At 35.3% G+C, this 25,752-nt stretch overlaps 5 protein-coding genes across 7 annotated transcripts; 2 read left to right on the top strand and 3 right to left on the bottom strand.

The window, feature by feature from the left end:
* Positions 1-496: 496 nt before the first annotated feature.
* Positions 497-3,617, bottom strand: LOC123214643 (putative cysteine-rich receptor-like protein kinase 43). 3 transcript variants are annotated; one of them, XR_006501867.1, is made up of 3 exons: positions 3,444-3,617; positions 957-1,868; positions 497-837 (listed from the first exon to the last, which is right to left on the bottom strand). XR_006501867.1 is itself a non-coding variant. In XM_044634554.1 (2 exons), the coding sequence occupies exons 1-2, from the start codon at positions 969-971 to the stop codon at positions 568-570; spliced, it is 285 nt and encodes a 94-aa protein (XP_044490489.1). In that variant the 5' UTR covers positions 972-2,290; the 3' UTR covers positions 497-567. The 3 variants fall into 3 exon arrangements, 1 of the variants encoding a protein (XP_044490489.1); XR_006501868.1 differs by having other exon boundaries at positions 957-1,779; positions 3,444-3,615; XM_044634554.1 differs by lacking the exon at positions 3,444-3,617 and having other exon boundaries at positions 957-2,290.
* Positions 3,618-3,955: 338 nt separating this feature from the next.
* On the bottom strand, positions 3,956-6,921 carry LOC123213222 (cysteine-rich receptor-like protein kinase 3). The gene is made up of 7 exons (XM_044632614.1): positions 5,946-6,921; positions 5,735-5,842; positions 5,500-5,639; positions 5,197-5,407; positions 4,878-5,112; positions 4,654-4,798; positions 3,956-4,553 (listed from the first exon to the last, which is right to left on the bottom strand). Exons 1-7 carry the CDS (start codon positions 6,712-6,714, stop codon positions 4,224-4,226), a joined length of 1,938 nt encoding a protein of 645 aa, XP_044488549.1. The 5' UTR covers positions 6,715-6,921; the 3' UTR covers positions 3,956-4,223.
* Positions 6,922-10,241: 3,320 nt separating this feature from the next.
* Positions 10,242-12,550, top strand: LOC123214343 (polygalacturonase At1g48100-like). The gene is made up of 7 exons (XM_044634090.1): positions 10,242-10,391; positions 10,490-10,618; positions 10,731-10,898; positions 10,997-11,032; positions 11,113-11,320; positions 11,699-11,780; positions 11,869-12,550. Exons 1-7 carry the CDS (start codon positions 10,242-10,244, stop codon positions 12,380-12,382), a joined length of 1,287 nt encoding a protein of 428 aa, XP_044490025.1. The 3' UTR covers positions 12,383-12,550.
* Positions 12,551-15,927: 3,377 nt separating this feature from the next.
* On the top strand, positions 15,928-19,978 carry LOC123213479. The gene is made up of 7 exons (XM_044632913.1): positions 15,928-16,768; positions 16,866-16,952; positions 17,043-17,252; positions 17,926-18,090; positions 18,326-18,379; positions 18,477-18,623; positions 19,233-19,978. Exons 1-7 carry the CDS (start codon positions 16,547-16,549, stop codon positions 19,605-19,607), a joined length of 1,260 nt encoding a protein of 419 aa, XP_044488848.1. The 5' UTR covers positions 15,928-16,546; the 3' UTR covers positions 19,608-19,978.
* A 3,169-nt stretch (positions 19,979-23,147) lies between these two features.
* LOC123215110 (pentatricopeptide repeat-containing protein At1g60770-like) lies at positions 23,148-25,752 on the bottom strand. The gene is made up of 2 exons (XM_044635169.1): positions 25,405-25,752; positions 23,148-24,563 (listed from the first exon to the last, which is right to left on the bottom strand). The coding sequence occupies exons 1-2, from the start codon at positions 25,630-25,632 to the stop codon at positions 23,319-23,321; spliced, it is 1,473 nt and encodes a 490-aa protein (XP_044491104.1). The 5' UTR covers positions 25,633-25,752; the 3' UTR covers positions 23,148-23,318.

Raw genomic sequence — 25,752 nt, 5'->3', positions numbered from 1 at the left:
GTTTGGGTCATCTAGGATAGAAGGAACTATGGGTGACACCGGCAAGAGATGCAGAAGCACCAGAATTCAAGGGATGGCTTGGGTTCCCGCTGGTGTCATTGAATTCCATGGTTGTTTCATCTGTAAATGGGGGACTGGCGGGTGCAGGGAGGTGTTCTTCCTTCTTTTGTAGCATCTGTAGCACCTTTGACATTGTTGGTCGCAATGGTGAGCTCTCTTGAGTGCACAGAAAGTCCTATCTGCGCCACTCCTAACAAACAGTTCATCCTTAACACCGCTGTTATCAGAGTCATTCAGCATGAGGTTTATGTCGTAAATTTCCTCAGCTTTCACTGCTTGAAAGTGCTTCCAAGTCTGTCTTGCCATTACAAATAAAATTGATTTGAAATTTTTAGTTTAGTATAATCTGGTAATAGTAAAATATGGACTTCAGACAAGCACGATATAACAAGAAGTAATCTGCAGCTACCATGTCATATATGATAGACTTTAGACAGGTTCAGAATTTAGTGTAAGAGTGTATTGCTATACGAATGAGAAGACAATGTTGATCAAAATAGTGCATGTTCAATAATAAGCCATATTTGCGCTGTCAAAATTCTCATTCATTGATTTATTAATTACTAAAGATGAAGCGATCAAGGCTCTTGTTAGGCAGGAATTCCTAGACAAGAAGGCTTTCAGGTCTTGAAAAGCTGCATCCCCCAGCAATCTCACCGGATTTTTGTGCCCTACGCTGCTTATAATGTCAACTTCATTGTGGAAATTCGCTACCTTGTGTTTGTTGTTATAGAAAAGCCTCTTGACAGCAATTTCTTTTCCATCAGGCGGTACACCCTGCAGTGAAAAAATAAATCTCAGCCAAAATAAGGTAGTCGTCTAATCTTTTAAATTGAAACAAATAAAAATTACTGAAATTATAAGAAATAGTTGCTTGCAAAGTTGTTATCTCTTACCTCTGTTGCTTCCATTTCCCAGTTCTTTGTTAAGGAAATTTCTGTCCGAATACCTTAAGAAGCACCCGGTATTCAGTGCTCGACCCTCTGACCAAGGCAATCACCCCATCACAGAAGCAGAGGCATTCCCCAAGCATGCTTCACATGAACTCTTATTGTGGTTCTTCCAGCTATTAGCCAACACATAGGCTGGCTCATTGGAACCTGAAGCACTTGTCTTAGCTCGGGCATAATTTCTATGACTAGGTGCAGAAGCAACTGCATGCATCACAGCCTGCCTAGCTGATTCTTGAAATTTTGAACTCTTTCTTGTTGTATTCCCACAAACTGCCAGGTCTCCTGGACCTTTATACTCTTCAAAGAAGCTATAATTCTCTGATCTCATGAAGCATCCATCAAGGTAAATTCGACCTCCATTGTTGGGGAAACATTGGGAAAGAAGTGTACGTGCTTCAGCATGGCATAACAGACAATCTAACAAAGTGAGGTCTCCGTAACATTGTGCAAGCCCATAGTTTGCGTTTGGACCTGAATCTGTAACTGCCTCTCCAAAGCCAGCTGATCGCATTTGTCACTGATGTTTTTCTTTGTAGTGGCAAAATTAGGCACAAAAATAGTTGTGTTTTGCTCCAATTGGTTTCCGCATATAATTTTGACAATTTGAGATCTTGGATCACCCACAGCCTTTACCGGTAACAACAAATATCCACATAGTAAGAATAAAATACATTGAGAAGGGACCAATGTGATTTCTCTCTTCATTTTTCTTCAGGGATGCATTCGGTTCGGACTTGTAAAACCTCCTTAGAACTTCATTATAAATCTGATCAATAAGGACTTCCACATTACATATAAATGTCAAGTAACCATCAGGTGCCAACCAGTCAACCGGGTGTTAACTCAAATGAAAGTCTGACAGAGAGAACAGAACTAACTAGAAATTTTCAAGGTAATTCAAGCGAACAAAGAGTAAACAAAGAAACAATATTTTATGGTTTCAATTCTGAATGAATTTTGGCTTTTCGGCTTCAATGATTGAAAAAAGGGACCACAGAAAGGATGTTTCTAAGAAGAAAGTTCTGACGACACGTTTTCAAGTGTGAAAATATGGCTCCTTCGCATTTGCAACAAATTAATTAAAAAGTCAAGGGCCGAAAGCTTTTAAGTCGTTGTTTCACGCTTGGGCGACTGCTTTCAGGAGCTAGTTCCACAGCAAGCCACGGTATCTCACGGTCGAGATTTTGACTTGAGTGGATACTCATTTCAATTATTTGGTGTAGTATATGTGTGTATATTTTGATTATATAAAATGAATATATAAATAAAATATTATTATATAATTAAATAATTTTAAATTAAAAATAAAAAATATTTAATTAGATAATAATATATTATTTATATAATTATAAATTATTTTATTTTTAATTTAAAATTATTTAATTATATTATAATATATTATTAGTTATATATAAAATTATATATTTTATTTATGTATATAATATTACACAGTCGAAAGGTATTCAAAGTTACACTCCAAAATTGACGGCACCAAATATTATTTATTTATATTAGATAAAGGAGACGAAAAATGGGCTGGCCAGCGGCCGCACATTGGCTTGAACGAGACCAATGCATGATGTCATCGGTTATCTCCTTGTGAATGCTATTATACTATTTACCCCTCTATTTATTTTCTAACCCCACTGGCGATAACACATTTATTGATTGATTTAACAGAAATATAGCAATTTTACAATATGCATTTCATAATGTAGGTCCTCAAACACAAAGTAAATTCTTGAATTTATAATAAGAAAATTATATACATAACTGAGTATATAAAGTATAATTTAGGATCTTGATAAGTATTCTTATTATTGAAAAATTATATACTTTCAGTATAATAAAAGAGTTATTATACTTTAATTATAATTATTTATATTATGAAAAATATTTTTTTCTTCTAATAGAAATCTACTCTACTATTAAATATTGGGAAGGTTGTAAAATACAAAATTGTCAACACCTAACCTTTGGATAGAAAGGTATTCTATCAACAGTTATCCAAAGGCATTCTATCAACAGTTTATGTCAACCCATATATTAGCGATGCACTTATCAATGATCATATGAGTAGTTACCATTATCTATCTTACGGCTGGTGACTTTTCAAGAGTTTTCCCTGCTATACATTAAACCTTTTGATGTCTCTAGAAATTTTGCCTCCCAACTCATTATCAGCCACGTAAGTGTATATATAAACCTACTGGAAAGCCAATTCGCACAGAGATTTAAATATTATTCACTATGAAGAGAAGCAGAGCAGTCAATCTAAAAATATTTGAATGATGATTAATCTCCAGTTCAAAGATTCCAACTACTCTCTCTCTCTCTCTCTCTATATATATATATATATAAAACTGATCTGAACTATTGACATAATAAAGGAAAATGAAGGTCGATATGAGTTTAGAATAGAGGTGTTACCTGTTTGTGTGTGCATATTGAGTTGGTGAAGCTGTGAAAGTTTGAGTGAGATCTGGTACAGGAATTCGGAAATGTCGCGAAGACGAAACTGATTGTGAAAAAAGACTTAAAAAAAAAAGGAAGTAAAAGTGAGGACGGAAGTGCAAGGCAAGATTATTCTAAATCTATAGCTGGAAAACGCGGCCTATGACCCAACCATTTTCTCTGCAACATAGTGGAATTACTATTATACCCTTGAAATTTTGTTTAATAACTTAGGATTCAAGTATTTGATTGAATTGAACGCAGTTCAGGTCAGTTTTTGGAGCATTATTGCCCTGTCTTTCATACATCTAAGAAGAGAATTCTTGAATGTATTCTCTTGGCTCACCACGAATGGCATATTTCAAGGAAACAATATAATAATGATTGAAATTTCAACCAAGAAATTTTATGCGTGCAAGACTTGACTGATGAAATTCAGCGGCTGTCCTATTTGATAAGGGATGGAAATGGATCACGACATGCAGAAGTTAGAACAGTATAAAAGAACCTTCATCTTAATACAATTTTTTATAATTACTTACAGAAAAAATAACATCCAAATATGACTATATTTATAATGCTGAATGCCTGCGTGGCTTTATATCCCCCGATGGTAAACTGAGACATAGAGCGACACTGAAACAGCTCAGATTATAATTATGTACAACTGTTGAAGGAAACAAAAGGGCAAGTGGTGGTGGTGTTTTTAGAATAAGGCAATAGTGTACTGACGGCTTTAGAATTAAATTGTAATACTCATCTGGGTTCTATCCAACTTTCTGAGGTGCTAATCCCTGGAGACTGGGCGTAAGATTTGGGTTTAGAATTGTAGGTTGTAGGAGTGGTTGGCGAGCTAATTTCCACACTAGTAGGACAAAGAAATGGTGGCTGTGTTGGCTGAGGTATCTCATGATTATGTGTGAGCATTTTCACAACAATGGACATTGATGGTCGAAGTTCTGCAGAGGCTTGTACACAGAGTAGGCCTATTTGAAACAACTGTAAAACTTCTTCAAGTTGAAAATCACCCGCTATGACCGGATCAACAGCTTCGTGTAGTATTCCTTTGACATAAAGGTCCCAAACCTTACAAAAAACAGTCAAAGAGGGAAGGAGACGAGTTTAATAAGTTGGGAGACTTGAAATCAGAAAACAACCATTTGATGTGCCAAGTGAGAAGAATTACCATTTGTAGGAGGGAATCTGAATTTTGAGTTAATGTGTTGGCCCTCTTTCTGCAGACAACTTCAACAATAACAACGCCAAAACTATAAACATCTGCCTTCTCAGTCAGCTTGCCAAGAACAACATACTCTGGGGCCATGTAACCTCTGAAAATGCAAATAACATACATCAGTTTTACTAATAGATTATGACAGCAAATTACTACCTATTATGGTTTCAACTTACAGGGTGCCAGCAATGGCTGTGCTGATGTGAGTCTTGTCCTCTGGAAAAAGTCTTGCAAGGCCAAAATCAGCTATCTTTGCGTTAAGGTCTTTATCAAGCAAAATATTGCTAAGTTTTATATCTCTATGTATGATTCTCAAATTCGATTCCTCATGAAGATAGGCCAAGCCCTCAGCTGCACCTAATATGATTTTATATCTCAACTCCCACATTAGAGGCTCAGGATTCTTTTTATCTGAATTAAAGCAATAACATTAGAGAAGATAAACAAAAAGACCATAGTGTTCTCTAAATAAGAATCAAAGATGAGATTATCAACCAAAGAGGATATCCTGGAGGCTGTGATTTGGGACATATTCATAAACAAGAAGACTTTCAGGGCCTGTAATGCTGCATCCAAGTAGCTTTACAAGATTTTTGTGATCGATGCCACTGATTAAATTAACTTCATTGAAGAAATGATCCACCCATTGTTTTGTATTAAAGAAAAGCCTCTTTACAGCAACAGCCTTTCCCCCTGGCAGAATTCCCTAATTGACAGAAAGAGATTTATCCTGTGAGCTCTATCAGAGTAAAGGCATAAATTCTATTCAAGGAAACCAGAGGCAAAATTTGACATTACTTTATAAACCGAACCAGATCCTCCCTGCCCCAGCTTCCTGGAATCGTCAAAGTAATTTGTGGCCTTTTCAAGAGTTTCATAGCAGAAATTGAGCTTGGAGTTATTCACAGAGGCCAGTAAAGCTCCTAGCAGCTTCCGCTCTTTGACAAATTTCAGATCAAAATAAACGTGAATTTAGCATCAATATCTGAGACAAAATTTCTTTGGATCTTAAATAGCAAAGATAAATAAATACCTCTCTTCTTCTTCACAAGTTTTTTATTGACAAAGAAAACAACCAATACAACAATAAGGAAAAGAGCCGCCGCAGAAGATGTTCCCGCGTAGATAGCTGTCCTGTTGCCTGGTGGTAGCCATTAAAACACTATCAACAAAATATTTCAAGAAACGCAACTTGCAACAGCAAAAGAACAGAATAGAGAGAAATTAAACAAAACCAAACTCACCTCCGATCTCTATTCTTTGCTCAATTATTGAATTGTTATAAAACTTTTGTGTCGAATACCTCAAATAGCAACCAGCATTCAAGGCCCTCCCCTCTTCCTTTGGAGTGCATGAAGCAATCCTCGACACCGCATTCTCCAAACAGTTCTCACAAGCACTTCCATTCACAAACTCCCAACACTGAGCCAACCCATAAACGGATACATTCCCTCGACTCACGGACCCAACAAAGAATCCATCATTTTTAACAGCTTGTACGCTCAAATTCCTCACCAATTCAACAGCATTAGCTCCAAAAATAGTCTTGTTCCCTCCAAAATCTTTAGCCCCACATACAGTTTTATCCGTTGAACTTAAACTTTCATTAAAGAAGTTATAATCATCATACCTTAGGTAACACCCATCAAGGAAAAGTCGGCCTCCTCGTGTACCTCGCTCAAAAGGAAGGCACGCTGTGATCTGAATCTTGGACTGAGCAAAACAAAGGTTACAATCATTAAAAGAAAGATCTTTCATGCATTCACCAAATGTATACACCGTGGTGTTGCCGGTTCCATTGACAACGGCTGCATATCCTTGCCTGACCATCAGTGCAGTCGCCGGCTCCATGGTGGCCAAGAAGTTTGTGACGAAGGGTTGACGGTCTAAAACCGCAGTCCTTTCGCTGCATATTAGAGCTGCTGGTGTTGCTCTTGGATCACAAAGAAAAGGTTTAGCGAAGGTCGAGAGTAAGATTATAAGTAAAAGTAGGAGACAATTATGGTTAAACATTGATTAGTTTTAGTCGGTTATGGGATGTAAGATATGCAAGAAAGGAAATATTCTACGAAGAAAGAAGATCTCAGAAGAAACATGGGGAAAAAGAAGTTATGAACATTACTTCGGAAAGGTGTGAAGTCTGCTATTTGGAATTGTAATACTTGGACCCACTAAGATAATATATTTCATTGGAGATTTACAAAGGCAAGGCGAGAGAAACCGATAGAACGAAAGAATTTTATGCCGGTGGGATCAATGCAAAGGTCTGAGCGAGGATATGATTGGCTGGCTTACTGAAAGTCCACTGTGAAAAATGAAAATGATGACACTGCCTCTGGTTAAGTCAAGTTATAGATAGAGTCGATAGGAACGCGTGAGAAACAGGGTAAGTTAACTCTGTAAAAAACTAGAGATTATCTTCCTCTTCTCCGCAGGATTTCTGGCATTTGTTGTAAAAAAATCAAAACGGAGAGATGAAAAGACAAAAATGGTGGAACATGAGACTATGACAATGCTTCGACATAAATAGTTAAATACAATAAAATTCAACTTAGACTGAATGCAGAGTTCCTCCCTAATCAACAATATTCAGGTTTCTTCCTAATCATAACGATTTGCTATGCATGGACTGTGGACCATCCAAAAACTGTCTAATGGTCAAATCAAATGTGTAACCATGGTGGTCTATTCCCAATGGCAGATGATTGGGGGCCTGGGGCTCTATCACTTGATATATCGAATATGTCACTGTGCCGAGATAGATCAACTTTCCCATCAAGGTTGGGAAGCGAAAGGGGAAAGTGACTTTCTCTGCATAATTTTGTAGGGCTTGTGTATCACTCGGTACCTCTTGAAAGTGGGGCTCATCCAAGGAAAGTGAAATTTGGCTCCCTTTTTACCCTTTTTTATCTTTTAAGCCTTATATTTACCGTTAATAAAATCTTTAAAATAAATTTAAATCGATAAAAATTAAAATATGTGACAAAATCACAATCTCAAGACGTTCACAATCAAATAATCACTTCTAAATTTCAATTTGAAATAAGAAAAATCTAATATTGATTTTCAAGAATGAATTCGTTTTTCTTTTTTTTTTTTCAAAGAGTTTATACGGTACAATTTTTGTGTTCACATCTGGGATTTAAGTTTTGGTTTTAATGTCTGGGTTTGAGATTTGAGTTTTGACTTTTATGAATATCACTATTGATATTCTTACCCTAAAAAAAAAAAATCAGTATTGATATTTGAAAATTTTATAATATTCTTGAATTTTTCAAATAATTTATTTGATATATCTTTAAGTATTCAGGAATATAATCGAACAAAATTTAGTGTGTAAAACACTATTTTTAACTTTCAATTGATAGTTTGAATAATAAAAAATGAGATTATCTGTTTCATCGGTCACTGAATCTAAAATTTATTTTATTTGGTATAATTGTTTTTCGACTTTTTTGCTAAAAGAAAAAAACAATGTTTTTCATTTTGAGATTTTTAAGCAAGACCCATATTTCATAGCTGGTGGTGAGTGGACTGGAATGGAGCTGAATGTGTGAATGTAATCAAATTCTTTCAGCCAAACCCAACACGCAAAGAAAAAGAAGTCCTTGATTCTTTTTTTTTTTTTAAGAAATATAGTTTGTGTTTGACCAGATGATATCGTGCTCCACTATGACTGTTTATCACATTTCTAATCCAATCCATTACGTCGTCAAGGTCAGTTCATTAATTTAATCAATTTTATTCGAATTCACTTTAATATGTTCAACCATTGAAATGGAACAAATTTGATCAAAATTAAATTAAATATTTTAATTAAAATTTTCTCTTCCTCCGAGTCTAATCACAGAAGATTGTGCGGAAGCCCAGGTTTTCGGCTCTGAAGCTGAAACTAGGCACTCTGTAAACCCTTACGGGCCCGTAAGATTTAAGAGCACAACTTGATTCGTCTCATCTCAGGAGCCACCGCGTGAATATAGGCCTATCGTTTGGCCCAATTTCTAATCCTTAAGTATAAGCTACCGGCCTTTAAATGATGCACAAAATATACCCTATAATACTCTATAATATAAGTATAATTGATACATATAATAAAATTTATTAAATTAATACAATATGATATATATTTTATGATGTAATATGTATTACTAATATAAATTATATATAAAAATTTTTAAAATTTTTAGGGCGTTTATAATATTTTTAAAATAATAATATATAATTTATAATTTTTTATTAATTTATTTTTTAAATGATGTATTATACGAAATAATATGATACACAATACACGATATTGAATTATGGTGGACAAAGATTCCCCATCCATCCAAATTAAGTAGAAAATACCTCAATCGTGAATCCACCAGCACCAGCTAGAAAGCAATGGCGAACTGCCACCGACCAGTCCCATATTTGGCCGCTCGATGACGGCCTGCTAAAAGAAGACAGCCACGTACATAGTTGCCCATACATACAAAAACAAGTTTAATTATAAAAAAAATTGCACCAAATGAATTAGATTTATCCATCTGCATTTAACAATAACTTGGTTTCTAATGGCTGTCGATCCTGCTGGGTATATTATCTTATGGTATAGGCATTAAACGACAGCATATATGTATTATATAATAGGGAAGACTGAGTGAGCTATGGAGTGGCCAACTTTCATTTGTCTGGGACTTAAAAGCCTACTTATCTACATTATACCTAATTGTTAGTAAAGATAGTAATAGGTAAGCATCTCACGAGGTGGATGGATGCAGTCTTTCTTCATTAATATATAAAACTTGGTTGTAAAGACTCTTTTTCTGGGGGACGAGATAAGGGTTCATAATCATTTTATATATATACATATGGTTAATGGAATAACATTATTTATTAGGGTTAAGAATGGAATGACATTATTTACAAAAACAATAAAATTATATATACATATTTTGAATATACGAATTAATATACGTTTACATGTGTCATTATGTAATTATGTAATTAGGTGTTTTGTAAGTATATACCTTTTTGTGTACATAAAATAGGTACATATATATTGTTGTTTACAAACTTTTACAAATGATCGAAATATGAGGAATGACAATTGAAAATGCATGTGAAATTATTTATAATGAATAGCCACTTTGTAAAAGAGAATGGCCATTGTGCTTATTTGCAACTCATGATCCACTCAATCAAAAACCCTAGTTTGGAATTTTCTATTTCTAAGATATATCCGAGGCATTACCTAATTTATTTATGTATGTGTCCACTATCCACTACGAGTGAATGGCGCCTTGCAAATGACACTTAAAAACAGGGCTATTCTAGTAATGTTCCACTGCATAACTGTCTGTAACTACTTCACTTCCATGCAAGATGCCACATATAAAAGCACCACCTCAACCTGAAGCCTGAAACTATATACCTCTTGTAATAGAATTCTCTCTTCTTCACACAGTTAAGTTGACATGAAGAGAAGCAAGAAACCATCTCTTCTGTTCGTTTTGTGCATTCTGTCCGTCAAATTTTGTATAATGTTGGTCGCGGCAATGAAAGATAATGGAAGCTCTGCGGATTCAGGATATCCTGGACCTTCACCAGTCCCTGTTCCTCCTTATGGTCCGAATCTTACTAGGTCAAAAATTTTCGACATTTTGTCATTTGGAGCTAAGGGGGATGGAGTCTGTGATGATTCAGACGTAAGTGAAAGTAATCAATAGGATAAACAAAAAGTTTTTTTTTTGGTGTTTGAGTAGATACTATACGTTAACTTTTCTTGAGAATTTCAATCAAACAGGCTTTTCAAGCAGCATGGAAAGCTGCCTGCAAGGTGCCTGGTGCTACGTTAGAAATCCCATCGGAGTTTAAGTTCCTCATCAAGCCCATAACTCTGCAAGGGCCGTGCATGCCTCAATTAGTTCTTCAGGTTAGCGCCTGATGTCGTTGCATTAAGAAATTATAGAGTCAAGGAGTATATATTTATAGTTTTCTACTTGAATGCTTAACACAAAGGACTAATATAATTGGAATTCCAACAGATAGATGGAATCCTCTTGGCACCTGCAGAAGTAGGCTCATGGCCAATATCCAGTTTGTTTCAGTGGTTGAACTTCAAATGGGTCCAAAACTTCACCATTCAAGGCACTGGAACTGTTGATGGTCAAGGCCCTCAGTGGTGGACCGTCTCTTCGCTCTATTACACTCAGGTAATCAAGAATCATCATTGTTTCATCCACATTCCATTAATTAATTTCTTAATATTAATTAACTGCTTCTAAACTTCATTGCTTTTAAATCTTTACAGAAGAAACTCAAAAACATTCTAGGTTTGAAACCAACTGTAAGATTCCTTAAAAATCCCTCTTTTAACTCTTTTTTTTTTTTTTCCGTTTCACAAGACTGAATACGCTTCCATTTCAGGCTATGAGATTTTATGCAAGCTATAATGTCACAGTTCGAGATATCAAAATCATAAACAGTCCTCAATGCCATTTGAAATTTGACAACTCCAGGGGGATCAGAGTCGATAATATAAAGATTTCTTCTCCCGAAAACAGCCCAAACACCGACGGCATTCACCTTCAAAATACACAAGAAGTGGAAATTCAGCATTCTGATATCGGATGCGGTACGTTTCAACTAACCGATTCACCTGAACCAAAGTTTCTTCTTTTAAATTTCTTCAATAAACTTTAGTGCGTTTTGAATATTTAAAGACCAGACCAATCTGTAGTTAATTACCTTATACGTGGCTATGACTGGTCCACCATTATTTCAGTCGATGGTGCACGGCACGTTAATATTGCAGAGCAAAAGTTATCTGGTATATATACATATATAACTGTCACTAGCTAACTAACTTTATAAACAAGCATGAACAAAAAGTATCTGCGCAACTTTTTCTCTTGTTCTCCGTGCCCCACCTTTAGCAATAGCTATTTAAGTATGTAATTTATTTCTTATTTTCCATGGTTTTATACACTAATTGGGTTCTCTTTTTTAATAGGAGATGACTGTGTATCAATACAAACTGGTTGCTCAAACATCTACATTCATCATATCAATTGTGGCCCCGGTCATGGTATAAGGTATGCTAAACAAGAACTAAATAGATATGGATATTAATATTATAATCTTGATCATTGATTTATTTTGGTTTTCTTATTGAAATACCAGTTTAGGAAGTCTTGGGAAAGACAGGAGTGTAGGCTGCATTTCTGATATCGCTGTGGAGAAAATCTCGGTGCAGAATACATTAGCTGGAGTTAGAATAAAGACATGGCAGGGGGGTATTGGATCCGTCAAGAACGTGTCCTTTTCCAATATTCAAGTCTCTAATGTGAAGTTCCCTATAATAATTGATCAATATTATTGTGACAAGCATTTCTGCAAGAATCAAACTGGAGCAGTGGCGATATCTGGAGTTAAATATAATCAGATAATTGGAACTTATTCTGTGCAGCCAATCTATCTAGCATGTAGCGAGGATATTCCATGCACAGATGTTGATCTAATCCATATTCAGTTGAAGCCGTCCCGCAGATATGGTGGTTCACACCAGGGTTTGTGTTGGAATTCTTATGGAATATCAAAGGCTCCTTTGGTTCCTTCAAGTATCGACTATTGCTTGAGAAGGGATAGTGGTTCAATAGTGAAAAGAATAGCAAGATTTCTTGAGCACGTGTGTTAGCATTAGCATTACCCCATGGCTAATTATTTTAACTTTTTTTTTTCCCCTTTTATACAATTGTTAGTGTATGTGCTTCCCTTCTGCCATGTTTTTTACTGTGTGAAGGTGATGGTTGGTCGTAGTAATTTAATCAAAGTGATATAATTTAAATAATTTTGGGTGTTTTAATTTGTTTTTAACCTGCAACTGGATTTTATGTTTCAACCATCATCATATGTTTAATAGTTAATACATGTTAGTCCCAGACAATATGTCTGTCTCTTTCATGAGTGACATGGAGAAGGGTATTTAATTTGAAGGCCCTTAGTAGAGCTTATTAGCTAGAAGTAGAGAGTAGGTATTATGTTAGGCACATTTACACCAACTCTAAAAGAAAGTTCCCTAGTTTGGCACTTTCGAAGTTCTTCTGGCTCTTTTGTGAGATTGCTAGCTCCACCAACCAGCCAGATTACTTTGATAACACGGAGAAAAACAAGGCTGAGTGATCAAAATGCACCAAATTGTATGACAGAGAATGAACCAATCATTGGGTGAAAATATTCCTAGATCCTTGTGTTATTAGTAACCATACCCAAAATAACAAGATTGAAAGCTTCAATGCAGAGACGAAGGAAGAAAGAGCAATGTAAATTATATCCATTCTTGAAAACTATAGAAAAAAACTTCTTATGAGGCTAAACTCTTATCTGAACAAACTCACAAAATTAATAACACTCAAGAGGTCAGATTGCCTAGAGATAACTATAAAAACGTCACTTGACAATTTATTTTCTCAGCATTTAGGTGGTTACCTTCCTATTCCATCCGATGAATAAAAGAAAATTATCATCCCTTATCAAATCGAAATCATTTGATAGATTCACTATATACCAAAACATTGTTTGCTTGTCTTACCAAATTGTAGACGTTTTTGTTTTCATGTCGCAAAGTGGCTTATGACAATTACCTCCTCACAGTTTGGCTTAAATAAAAGCAGCCAAGGATTTCGGATAATAGCAAATGCATTAAGGATATTGTTCAATTGTTGACAAGCCACTGGGAAATACATATTACCATTCAAAACCATTGGGTACTTTAGTTAGCCCAAACTACAAGGGCCAGGGGGAGTGTAACTCCTCTAGGCAAGCCCAAGCCGAAGCCCACAAACATCTCAGTATAAACTTTGTTTGCTAGCACGTCAGTTCATTTGAATGGTTAAAGATATCCCTACTTTTATATTTTCCTATAATAGATAAATATGACACAAAAATGGAAGCGAAGTGGGATATTCTGTACCAATCCATAAGTTAAAATGCTCTTGGATCGATTCTATCAATGAGTGAAGTTGAATCTTTGAACTTGGCTTCCCAAATTACAAGTTAGAATTATGTAGACCACATGAGATTAAAAATTATCACTTGAAAATATAAATATAAAAAAATAGTTTAAAAACTAATCAGATAATTTAAGAATTTGTTTTTAAAATATAATAAAAAATATATATACTTGTATCTTTTTATATATAAATTTTACTTTTTATCGTTTCAATGTCTCTGTCTCTTTCCAAATTCAAGGAGTTGAATCCTATAAAGCTTTACCTCAGTAGTTTGTGTGGTTCTCAATGTTTCTGAAGAACTGGGTGGCGTCAGTCATGTCGTCTCGTAGCGTTGGTCAACCAGCTTGAAACACCACCACGAAAAAGAGCAATTTGATTAAATGGACCTACACATTAACTTTTATAGATTTGGGGGAGTTTGGCTGACCCATTTAGCTAAATGGATTTATCGTCAGTACATGTGTTTAATGGGCCGCTGCCGCCGACAAAAACAACTGTAGCTCCAACTTTTGAGCTCCCTTTTCTGGGTTTCTAATCACGAATTGCGCCATGTACATCACGCTCTAGACTGAGATTCTTGACTGACTAATTTACACTATTATTACACACTAAATAATAAAAGAAAAAGAAAAAGAAACCCAGAAGTGACCTTTCATATGCCATTCCACTCATTCACTAGAGTCAATGCAAAAAAAAGGTCAAAAAAGGTAACTTTGGCTCCCACTATCAAGGGTCAATTACAATTTACATTAGAGAAATACGTTTCCGTCTTATGTTAACAGTTATCTAGGTCTATAATCGTCAAATTGGTGCCACCATTCACGTCAGAATTAGGAATGTTTACTTGATTAAGGGCTAGAATTAATGCATACATTGGTGCAAATTAAGGCTTTAAGTTTAAGAGCCCGTTAAATTTACGTCATACAGCTATCACATCACCCATCACCTTCTTCTCCCTGAAAATAGGCAATTATTTATTTCATATATGCTCTCATTTAACATCAATTCCTCCTCTTTCTTGCCTCAAAAAGAATCGAACTATACTTGTAAGAAAAGAATAATACATATGGAACCTTTTGAAAGATCTCGAATCAGTTCCAAGAAAATAGATGTAATCTGAATTACTTTCATATGCAGCTGTTGGGTTTGCCAGCTGATGCTAGATATCTATTAGAATATATGATAACCAAACAGATGATGATGAAAATTTTGTAGTTCAGAAGTTAGGTAAGAGATTATACTAAAAACCCCTATGCACAGTTATTAACAAGTTCAGTTAAACAAATTTACATCATAATTGATGTCTGCTCCAAATTGCAAATGGAATTATATACAGTGAGACACATGCGTGCTCAACTGCACATGCCTGATCTGGTTAATTGATGACTGTACTGATTAAGCATAAGGTTTTGTCTTTCTTTTAAGTTCTTCATAATTATAAGAAACCAAACTTTGAATGTTGTTGTTGTTGCCCCCTTACAAACCACCAGCTTTTTGCCCTGAAATTGGCATGATTTAGTTAGTTTTTAAAGCGTTAAACCCAGTCGGTGATATTTATTTATGTCCAGTTTCCGCCATAAAAGCAGACCAATGCGCAGTGTTTGATTTTCTGTAGGCTACGCCATCAAAATTAATAAGCCATTTGGGGACCGCTGAGAATTAATGAATTGAGAGTAAACTGAAAGAAGGATGTTATGGTCCCATTCATGTATATTATATTACATTAAAGAAGGCCATCCATGCATGCTATGAATTATGCATCTCTTGTTCTCGAGAGCTGGTTGAGTTGATGTTATTGGATTCTATCATAATCTTTACAAAAGCTTAAACATACATGGTATTATAAATCAAAATCCCGATACGATTTAATTAAGCTAAAGAAGAAAGAAATGAAAACACAGAGACATGGAGCTATGGGGCGCCTAGTGAGAAAGCAAATCTTAATTATATCTGCCAATGGAGTGGTAATGAGAATGACAAGTGGTGGGGTATTTTATGTTGTTTCATTGGCAGCAGAGGTGGGTGAGTTAAGAGTTTCATAACATAACATATACGTAGTTTAATTGTTTAACAATTTTTACAAACATGTATGTGTTAATTACTGTAAAATTTGGAACAGGCCATGTTTTTTTATTTTGGTCAAATTATCCAAATCCCAATATCGATCAAGAAAAAATCAAAGTAATATAAATAGCTGACACAGAGAACATCTAGGGGAGTGAGAAAGAGAAGCACCCAAAGCAAAGTAATTTGGAAACCCAGAATCGAGTGAAATTTAAAATTCTTATGAGTCCTCCGAATCAAAGCAAAGAATAATAGAAATCAGTGACATTTTGCCCTACAATATTGACACAAAAGCTAAAGTTACAGTCCCTGTATTGGAGACTGGAAACAGACCCCTTCCTCACCTCTCTCTCTCTCTCTCACTCTTTCTCTCATAAATCTTTTTCAAGTTTTTTAAAATTTTAACCATGATTTCATCACTATCCAATATTCAATCACCACATCCACATGGATCATGGTCAAACCTTTAAGCAAATCCTACCATTTCTGAGTTTTTAATTAGCTCTAGCTTACAAGTTCAAGGTGTCAGAATAGAAGAAAACCAAAGTATTTTAGAAGCTATGAGATAAGAGAGAGAAGTGGAAGTTTTTCTTTGTTATTCTTGGAGTCCAAGAGCCTGGAAAATGGTGAGTTGCTTGGAACGGTCATTTTGTTTTGGATGAATTTGATGGGAGGTGTGTTTGTATGAAACTAGGCGTAAATGGTGCGATTTTAATCACAGAAGAAGACAACATCAATGCACACAAGCACAGACAGAAGAAACAAGGCAAGGAAGTTTCTCAATCATGAGTTGCAGTTGGTGTAATATCTCGCTAGTCATTCCCATTTTTGTTTTGTATATCCTTGCTTCTTCTTCAGTTTTTCCTGCCTATTCTCTGGCAGCCGGCGGTCAACAACATGAAACTTCAACCAATCAAACTCTCCGTCCTCAGGAAGAGTTACATAAGTTGAAGATGATTAGAGCTCATCTCAACAAACTCAACAAGCCTGCCATCAAAACAATACAGGCATGCATTTTACTTTGTCTCCAATGCTCCTTCTTCTTCTTTTTCATCTTCATATAAGTATATATACACATATTTCATTCCTCTGTTTCTGGTGCAGAGTCCTGCTGGGGACACCATAGATTGTGTTGAAACTCATCTTCAACCAGCTTTTGATCATCCTAAATTGAAAGGAAAAAGACCACTGGTAAATAAATTTATTGCATTCTTTTAAAGACTAATTTAATGGATTTAAATAAGAGGGTTTATGATAATTTAGTCGCTATTGAATCTACAGGATCCACCAGCGAGACCAAGTGGCCATAATCCAACTGGTATGGTAAGTGAAGACTTTCAGTTGTGGAGTATGTCGGGTGAGTCGTGTCCAGAAGGAACAATTCCAATCAGAAGAACAACGGAACAAGACATGCTAAGAGCCAGTTCCTTTAGAAGATTTGGAAGAAAATTGGGACATGTTAGAAGAGACACAAACAGCAATGACCATGAGGTAATAACCTTAAAAAGAACAAAACATAATACTGCAAAAATATCTTTCTTTTCTTACTCATAATCAACTAAACAACTCAAGAGAAGTTGATCAAAAGAGTGAGAATACAAAACAGAGCTTTTAAACTTTTTTTCTTTTTTTTTTTAAAACATGAAGCAGATATACTGATTCTCTGTTCCGTTTTTCATTCTGATCGATTTTAACGTGCAACTTTCATCAAAATGAACTCTTCTTGTCCTCCATGAAAAGGAGAACCTTCCCTCCTTTTTTTTTTTTTTAATAACTAAATTTTTTTGTTAGTTACTTTACTCTTGGAGCTTGCTGTTCTTTATTTCTACAACTAAACACAAACAACTGCGTAGTTGCATACAGTATTTTCATTTTTTCTCTGAGCGTTTTTCCACCTATTTCAGTGCAAAAAAACGACAGTTCTCTTTTTGGTTCAGGCCATCTAAATTTTACTTTTCAGAGACATTTTATTCCTTAAAATTATACCATGTATGATGGTGAGTTGAAAGAATGGAATTTAAATTATTTCTTTGAGCAAATTAACCGCAAAAAGCTTAAGAATATCAAATTCTGAAACTTCATGATATGTTGATGTATTGAAAGACAAATACCATATTCATCTTGCTTTGGATACAATGAATTTATTTTCAAAACGGGAATACAGCATTCAGTTGGATATGTGACGGGAGATCAATACTATGGAGCGAAAGCCAGCATCAATGTGTGGGCACCAAGGGTAGCTAGCCAGAATGAATTTAGCTTATCACAAATGTGGGTAATCTCAGGCTCATTCGGAGACGATCTTAACACAATTGAAGCTGGTTGGCAGGTAAGAAAATAACTCTTCCATCAGAATCAATAATGTTTAGATATTAATATCATGGTTGGTGCCAAGCACTCAACAGCAGAGACCTGTGGATTAGCCCTACATAGCCAATTAATAGATAAGGAACAACGATTGCAACCTATTAAACTCTTTGAAATTAATTTCATAACTGTCCCTACTTCCCATTTTCAGAATAAATAATGATGCCATGGATACTAATTCCTTTATTTGTTTGCAGGTAAGCCCAGAGCTGTACGGAGATAACAGCCCCAGGTTCTTCACTTACTGGACTGTAAGTATAGCACAAATTTGCTTATTTTCTGTTCGTTACCTAAACCCCAAATCCTACCTTGAAGCAAATAATAATATGTGGCAATATTGGTCTATAGAGCGACGCTTATCAAGCAACCGGATGCTACAATTTGCTATGCTCGGGGTTTGTGCAGACTAATAATAGAATCGCCATTGGGGCTGCAATCTCTCCAGCATCATCATATAATGGTGGCCAATTTGACATTAGTTTGCTGGTTTGGAAGGTAAACTCAATCACAACATTGAATCTCTTTACACCTCATCCTCATTTAAATCTCAACAAATACAGCCAATCCCATTTCATATTTTTTTCAAAAACACAAGGGCCGTTTTGAAAGCTAATCGAGGCCATCTGATCTGAATACTTTGTCCTGAACCTGGAAAGTTTTATCGATAAAGCTCAATAAAGATATAGTGGGGAAATGGTGGAGCCTCCCCACTACGGAAGCTGAGGGAAAGGGGTTGAGTTATCAAGAATGAACAAAGAGAAACAAAGTGGTGGAGAGAACTGTTAAGGGCATAAGGTTTAGACAACATAATTACTCGGCAACCAAGTCTTATTTCTACAATATACATGGCTGTGAAATAGGCAATGGATAAGTATATTGGCCGCGTGCACTGCTTACTTCAAATAATGCCTGCAATTTCTTATTGCTTTTCTGCTTTATAAGATTCTCTTCTTTTCCAAGTAAAGAACTTTGAGCACTGACCCCTCCACTCTTTTCATTTTCACTTTGTCAATTTTTCTGATAAAATTCTTCAAGAAAAAAACCCAACAATGAACAAAGAATCATCTTCTTTAATCTTCTTTTTTACAATTCTATAATTTGCAGGATCCAAAACATGGAAACTGGTGGCTAGAATTCGGATCCGGGGTTCTAGTTGGGTACTGGCCATCTTTCTTGTTTACTCACCTTAGAGATTATGCAAGCGTTGTACAATTTGGAGGAGAAATTGTAAATTCCAGGACAAATGGCCACACATCAACACAAATGGGGAGTGGACATTTTGCAGGAGAAGGGTTTGGAAAAGCATCTTATTTTAGAAATTTGCAAGTTGTGGATTGGGATAATAATTTAATCCCATTATCAAATCTAAAAGTCCTGGCAGATCACCCCAATTGCTATGATATTCAAGGAGGAATTAATACAGTTTGGGGCAATTATTTTTACTATGGTGGACCTGGAAGAAATGTCAGATGTCCCTAAAGGGATAATAGGTAGAAAATTGGAAGGGTCTTTTTTTTTAAATTTTCAAAAAATTCTTTCTTCTTCTTCTTGATGGGTGATCCATTTTTTGTTCTCTTTTTAAATCAGCTCACAGGCGGTCCGATAATTATAGCAAATATAGGGTCTCTCTTTCTTTTTGTAAATCTGGAAAAGGAATAGTGAATATTATACTATGGTTTGTGATTTCAAATTCCTTGTCCTTCCCTTGTCAACTAGATTTTCCTTCAAGATTTCAGAAGTTGGCATTTGATTTTATGACAGATTGAATTAGATGGTTTTATTTTATTTACTTAAGGGACTACCAACTCCTCTAAATGTAGTTACTGTCATTATACATGGATTATTCTTCACATAACGTGCCTTTATCTCTCACTAAATAACATCTTTATTATTCAATCTCAGATGAATTATTATTCCAAATTTAAGATTTTTTTTTTCACATAAATCCAGAAATAAATCAAATTAATGATCAACCCAGATGATAATATATGCACCTTCTAAAGAATATCAAATCAATGAGAGTTATATAAAACAAAAACAAATATATGAGGAGAGGGCTATTGCGATTGATGAAAATGTGTATGTGAATTAGACATAGATTGCTACTCAAGAGCCTACATCCATAATTATATTACTGAATCTGGGAAAGTGTTTCAGTAGAGTGTAACTAGTGTTTACAATAGAGATTATGTTAAGAAGAATTTGATTTTGGAAAGATGTCAAAGGAGGATGGTTTATCTTTATGTATTCTAGTGCGTGCGATCATACATTGCTCATTTTTTTAATTATTTGGAGATAAGATAACAATTGTGTCCCGATTTGATATTAATGAATTATTTTCTCTTTTCAACATAAGATAAAGAAGGAATGCAAGTTGGCAAGGCCTTTCCTTTAGGCGAGAGATGTCAATCTGTATGTCAAATTGTTGGTTATTGTTCTTATAAGTGTTCAATTCTCTAAATGTCGCTATGTAAGTTAGGCCAAAAAGTTTTAGTATGAAACAATTGTCTTTAGTTTCTAACTTTTTAGAATATAAGCAAAAATTCAAAAACTCTTTACGTTTCTACAAAGATAGATGACACGTCAAGATTTTGAATCCGTGACGATATTTTATTATAGTAATGTTTCAATTTGTGTAATTAATATTCCTGTATATTGTGCACAACTTAAGTCGTTTACTTTGATTGAATACATTTTGTTTGCATCACAAAATGGTCAATACATGTTTTAAGGATGACTTGGACGATCATGATTGCTTCTTGTTTTGTCTCAAATTGTCTATAAATAAGAATTTTAACTCCCACTTTCTTCACACCTTGAAAGTTTTTAAGTATTCAACGACCTTTATACTTAAACAGTCTGTTATTAAAGGTTGATCACAGAGTTTCTATATTGGCTTGTATTGTTTGTCTTATAGATTGTTGATGATGATTTTGAATATATTTTGTTTGTTTGCTAAAGTTTATTATCTTTTATCTAGACAGATGAAAAAAACTGAAATCGTTTATCATACATCTATCCATAACATAAGAGAAAATTTGAACTATGATTCTTCTTTTAAAGAATATATTTCTACAAACATATATCCTACAAGTTTTCTAAAATAGTTGATATCGAAAAAACATCTCTTTAATATCATGGTGGATAAGGGCAAATATTCCATAAGGGTGGACAAGAGAATACCATATTGTGATGATGTTCCAAGCGTGACCACGAAGAGTAACTTGATAAAAGCTACTTGATTGCCAGAGAGGTCATGCATTCTTGTTCTTCTTCCCTCTTCCTCTCAAGATTGTGGTCAAGAATCATGGGTCAAGGCTAAGCTTGGCTTTGTTTCAATGATAGCATGGTTGACACAAAGATACTCAAAAAAACGACTTTGAGAGTTTGCCGCATCTACAAGAGTTGGAGATCTTTGTTGACTGAAGTGTTATTGTAGATCCTCAAATCTTTGATATTGCTTGCTTGATTGTTTTCTTGAATAGTCATGACTAACTATTATTTGCAATTATAGCTTCGGGACATCTTTCCTCTATTTTATAAGGAGACTTAACATATACTCTTAAGAGAAGAGCAAAGGAGCAATTGATGTGGCAATGTAAATTTTGTCAAAAAGAAGTTTTACCGTATAAACCATTCTCATTACCAAAAAAGAGAAATAATCAATAGAAATTATATTTTTTTTACTTCATCTCAAAGACTCCTGAACTTTAAATCCATATGTTGTCCATACATGATTAAGCATTTCGATATTTCTAGTATTGTGTTCCCACATGAGTTTGTAGCTGTACATCCATGATTTCCAGCTATCTTTTTCTTAAAGTTTACGCCACCATTTATTGCTCATTATTGTAATTGAAATACCAAATGCAATTAAGGTTACATAATAAAGCTTACTAGTAACAAGAAGACCCATAATTGACTTGGATGCGAAGATGGTGGTTTATTATTGATAAGGCACATAAAACTTAAATACATTATATTAAGCATTTTAACTTTGAACCCACCCAATTATTCAATATTTCAGAATGATACAACTGAGTGCCCCGGGAGGTATTGGGCCCATGGACCACAATGACCTGCCGCTAAAGAGGTTGACTGACGGCATCTTATCAAAAAAACAAAGATCAAATCAGAGTTATCTATTTCTGCTCGGAGGTCAAGCAGACATGCCCACTTGATCTTCTGGGAAACTAAATTCTTCAGTAGAAAATTCTTCTCAAAGCTAATCACCCATTTTCCCGACCTTAAAAGTCGGTTCATAGTATAAACCTAATATAAGTTGAAAGAAATCTTTGAATAACATCCCCAAAAGTTTTTCTTTTCAAGAGTTCAAAATAATGTTAATGGTGGCAATGATACCGTGAGGATGCGACGAACAGGTTAATTATATATAGAAGGGTGGAGCATGAGCTTCACTTTCACTCAACAAATGAAAGAGTTTCAACCAGCTCATCAACTGTTTATGAGTCGAGTTAAATTTGAAATGTCCTTCAATTCTTATTTTCATGTTTGAAATCTCTCTTTTTTGTCACTCAATCTGCTCCTCAGCCTGCCCTTTGAGAGTAGTGTGCAATAACTTCAGTGACTAAATAGTTTGGATAAGTAGAAAGAGAAACTGAAGCAGAAGGAATATGGCAGTCTATTAGACGTATGACCGTACTAGTCGGCCATACACCAAATAAGGGAAGCTAAAATCAGTAACATAGTTTCGACATTTAATCAATTCTAGAATTAGTGCATGTTTCTCACCGGTGATGAAGGAAAGAGGGAAGAGGAGCAAACACTCTTAACCATACTTACAAAATGATTGAGACCCAAGCCTCATATCAATTAGCTTAGACGAACCGAACAGGATGCTCTCAAATAATTTAACAAATCAAATCAATGTATACAGCATAGCTGACCTATGATTAACAACTATCCAAATGCTAGCCGAGCACCCAAACTGGACAAGAAAAATTTCCAGATTGCTGCTGCAAATCAAAGTTCACAACCTGTGGGTCTCATGCTCAAAAATTCATACACAAAAAGTAATGTATCTTCAATATGAATGATGAAATCAGAATACAGTGCTTAGATGAAAATATCTCACTACTGTGACAAACATATGGAGAGCATTTTATTTCCAAAACATGATAGCAGTCATTTAAAATGGCTCACATGGGGATTGAAACTCCAAGAAAAGATTTACTCCACACAAATCGTGTCAAGCAACTTCTTACTTGCTTCATTCACCTCCAACTTCTCCATCTTCAAACGTCGACGCATCACAGGGCTTGTCCTCCCAGCAGCTGCATAAGTTCTTATCAATGATTCAAATACCTCCACCCCTATGTTATCAACAGCCTTCTTCAGAATCTCCACAAATCCTTCTGCACCATCAACATCCCTTTCTCTTTCAAAATGCCCCATCAATGTCGTAATGGTCTCAGATGATGGGACCCACTTTTCACCATTTCCTCTACCAGTATCTATTGCTTTGGCCAAACAATCAACTGTCAATTTTATGTCTCCATTCTTTAAATAATATTTTGAAAAGATCTCCCAAGTTTTTGCATTAGGCTTCACTCTTCTCCTGCGGGCCCTGTGCTTGAGTTCTTCAGCCTTTTTAAGCCAACCCTCCTCAGCATAAGCTCCAATGAGAACATTTACAACTCGAATATCATAAGTTGAACAGCCAGATTCCCATTCCCTGAAACATTTCTCTGCACCCAGTAAATCTTTCAATTTAACTAACACCTGTATCATGTTTAAGTACGATATGTTTGCAGTTTTAGGAAAAGCCAGTCTCAGAGATCGCCATATTCGATAAACTTCAAGCAAGTTGCCCGTCCGACCATACAATGTAATTAAAAATTGGAATGCAGAAAGGTCTTGACCAGCATTTCTATCCTCCAATTCCTTAAGAACCTTTTCTGCCTTCACAAGATATCCAGCATCAACATAAATTGCTGCCAAGTTACTGTATGTTGTCCAATCTGAAGCAACTCGGCCATCCCTCTTCATCTCCTCAATGGCTCGTTCAACCCCAGAAATATCATTGGCAGCAGCCAGACCCCTCATCCAGACATTGTATGTATACGAATCTGGCATTATATTATTTTCTTTCATTTCTTGTATAATGGCTGGTATCTTTTCTGGTTGGCCAATTTTCGTGTAAAGGGTCATGAGGCTGTTATAGGGCATGGAGGTTAAACCAATATTGAGTTCCTTCATCTTTTCCATGAGAGATTCTGCTTTTTCAGTCGCCAATTCCTTGCAGTAACAGTTGAGAAGGGCACCATAAGTCAGATGGTTCTTTGATGTTTCAGGAAGATCAACAAAATAATTCTCTGCAGCATCAATGCCTCGAGTTTTTGCAACTAGATCAAGATGAATAGCTTGATCACTGACTGTCTTGTTCATGCCCCTTCTAGCCATAGCTTCTGAGAGCTGTGAATCAAAACTTTTAGTGAAGTTCAACTCAAAAAATAAATTAAAACCAGCAAACACATGACCAAATGAGTTTATTAAACCAAGCAAATGCAGGCTTCTGAACTCCTCAAACAATAAGAAAAGGCTTGGGAATTATTTGGATACTAACGCCAAGACAAGCAGCAACTTTGTTAGACAAACTAAATGAGCACGTTTAAATATGGAATGATGCAATGCTACAGTTTCACAAAAGTTGATATTTTTCTTAATTGTAGTGAAAAAAAAAAAAGAGAATGAAGTCAGATGCCAAATGAACATCAACTATCAGTAGAACTCTACATGCTTCATTTCTAGATAAAGTCTAAAAGCTGTTACTCCAAGCTTGATCCATAAACCAATCATAGCTATTTTACAGAATCGAATAAATTTCCCAGCGAAAATACAAGTCTTTTGGATTATTCTGCACAACAACATATATATCAACAAAATAAGATCTGCAGCTAGCATTTTACAGACAACAAAGATCAGAAGCACAATCTAACAATCTAAGACCACTTCTATTAGTCAGTCCTTCCTTGTAATTGATGAAGTAGGTAATATCGAAATTAGTCCATTGGTGTATGTCTTTTGCTGATTCAAAATCTTCTGAACAAACCTACTTCATTTCTTCAGACACAATAAACAACTCTACAAAATTTTTCCAAGTTCTATAAATCAAAAAGTTAATAATTTACTTACAAACAAGCACTGTGAACATTTATAACCATCTATGCATTAAATTATAGCAATTTTCTCAGAATTATAGCACAGGGACTAAAGTTATTAACGTCTGTTTTTGCTAGTAATGAAGAGTTTTAACCTTGAGGGCAGGGTAATAGAGCTTGCGATCGCGAAGCTTCTTGATAGTATCGCCCACTTCCCATTTGTAAACGCGTTTTGAGCTCTTAAGAAACTGGTTCAATTGCTGTCGAACGCTGACCTCGGAGCTGCCATCTTTAAAGAGCCTGTTATAAAGCGCTTCTTCCAAGTACTTGCTTGACCTCTTAGCTATGCTCTTGGTTCGTCCACATCGTTGCAGCATCGCCATTTTAGAACTAATTTCAATCTGGCTTGATGAACAGAGTGAAAGAAAACAGTATAAACCCTAGGGTGTGTTATTTTTGTTCAGTTGAGAGTAGGGTTTTGCCTAAAAATGAAAGAGACAGTG

Source organism: Mangifera indica, chromosome 4 (genome assembly GCF_011075055.1).
Source record: "Mangifera indica cultivar Alphonso chromosome 4, CATAS_Mindica_2.1, whole genome shotgun sequence".
NCBI lineage: Eukaryota > Viridiplantae > Streptophyta > Magnoliopsida > Sapindales > Anacardiaceae > Mangifera > Mangifera indica.
Note: the sequence above shows the minus strand (reverse complement) of the source record. Positions and strands in the feature narration are given on the sequence as shown.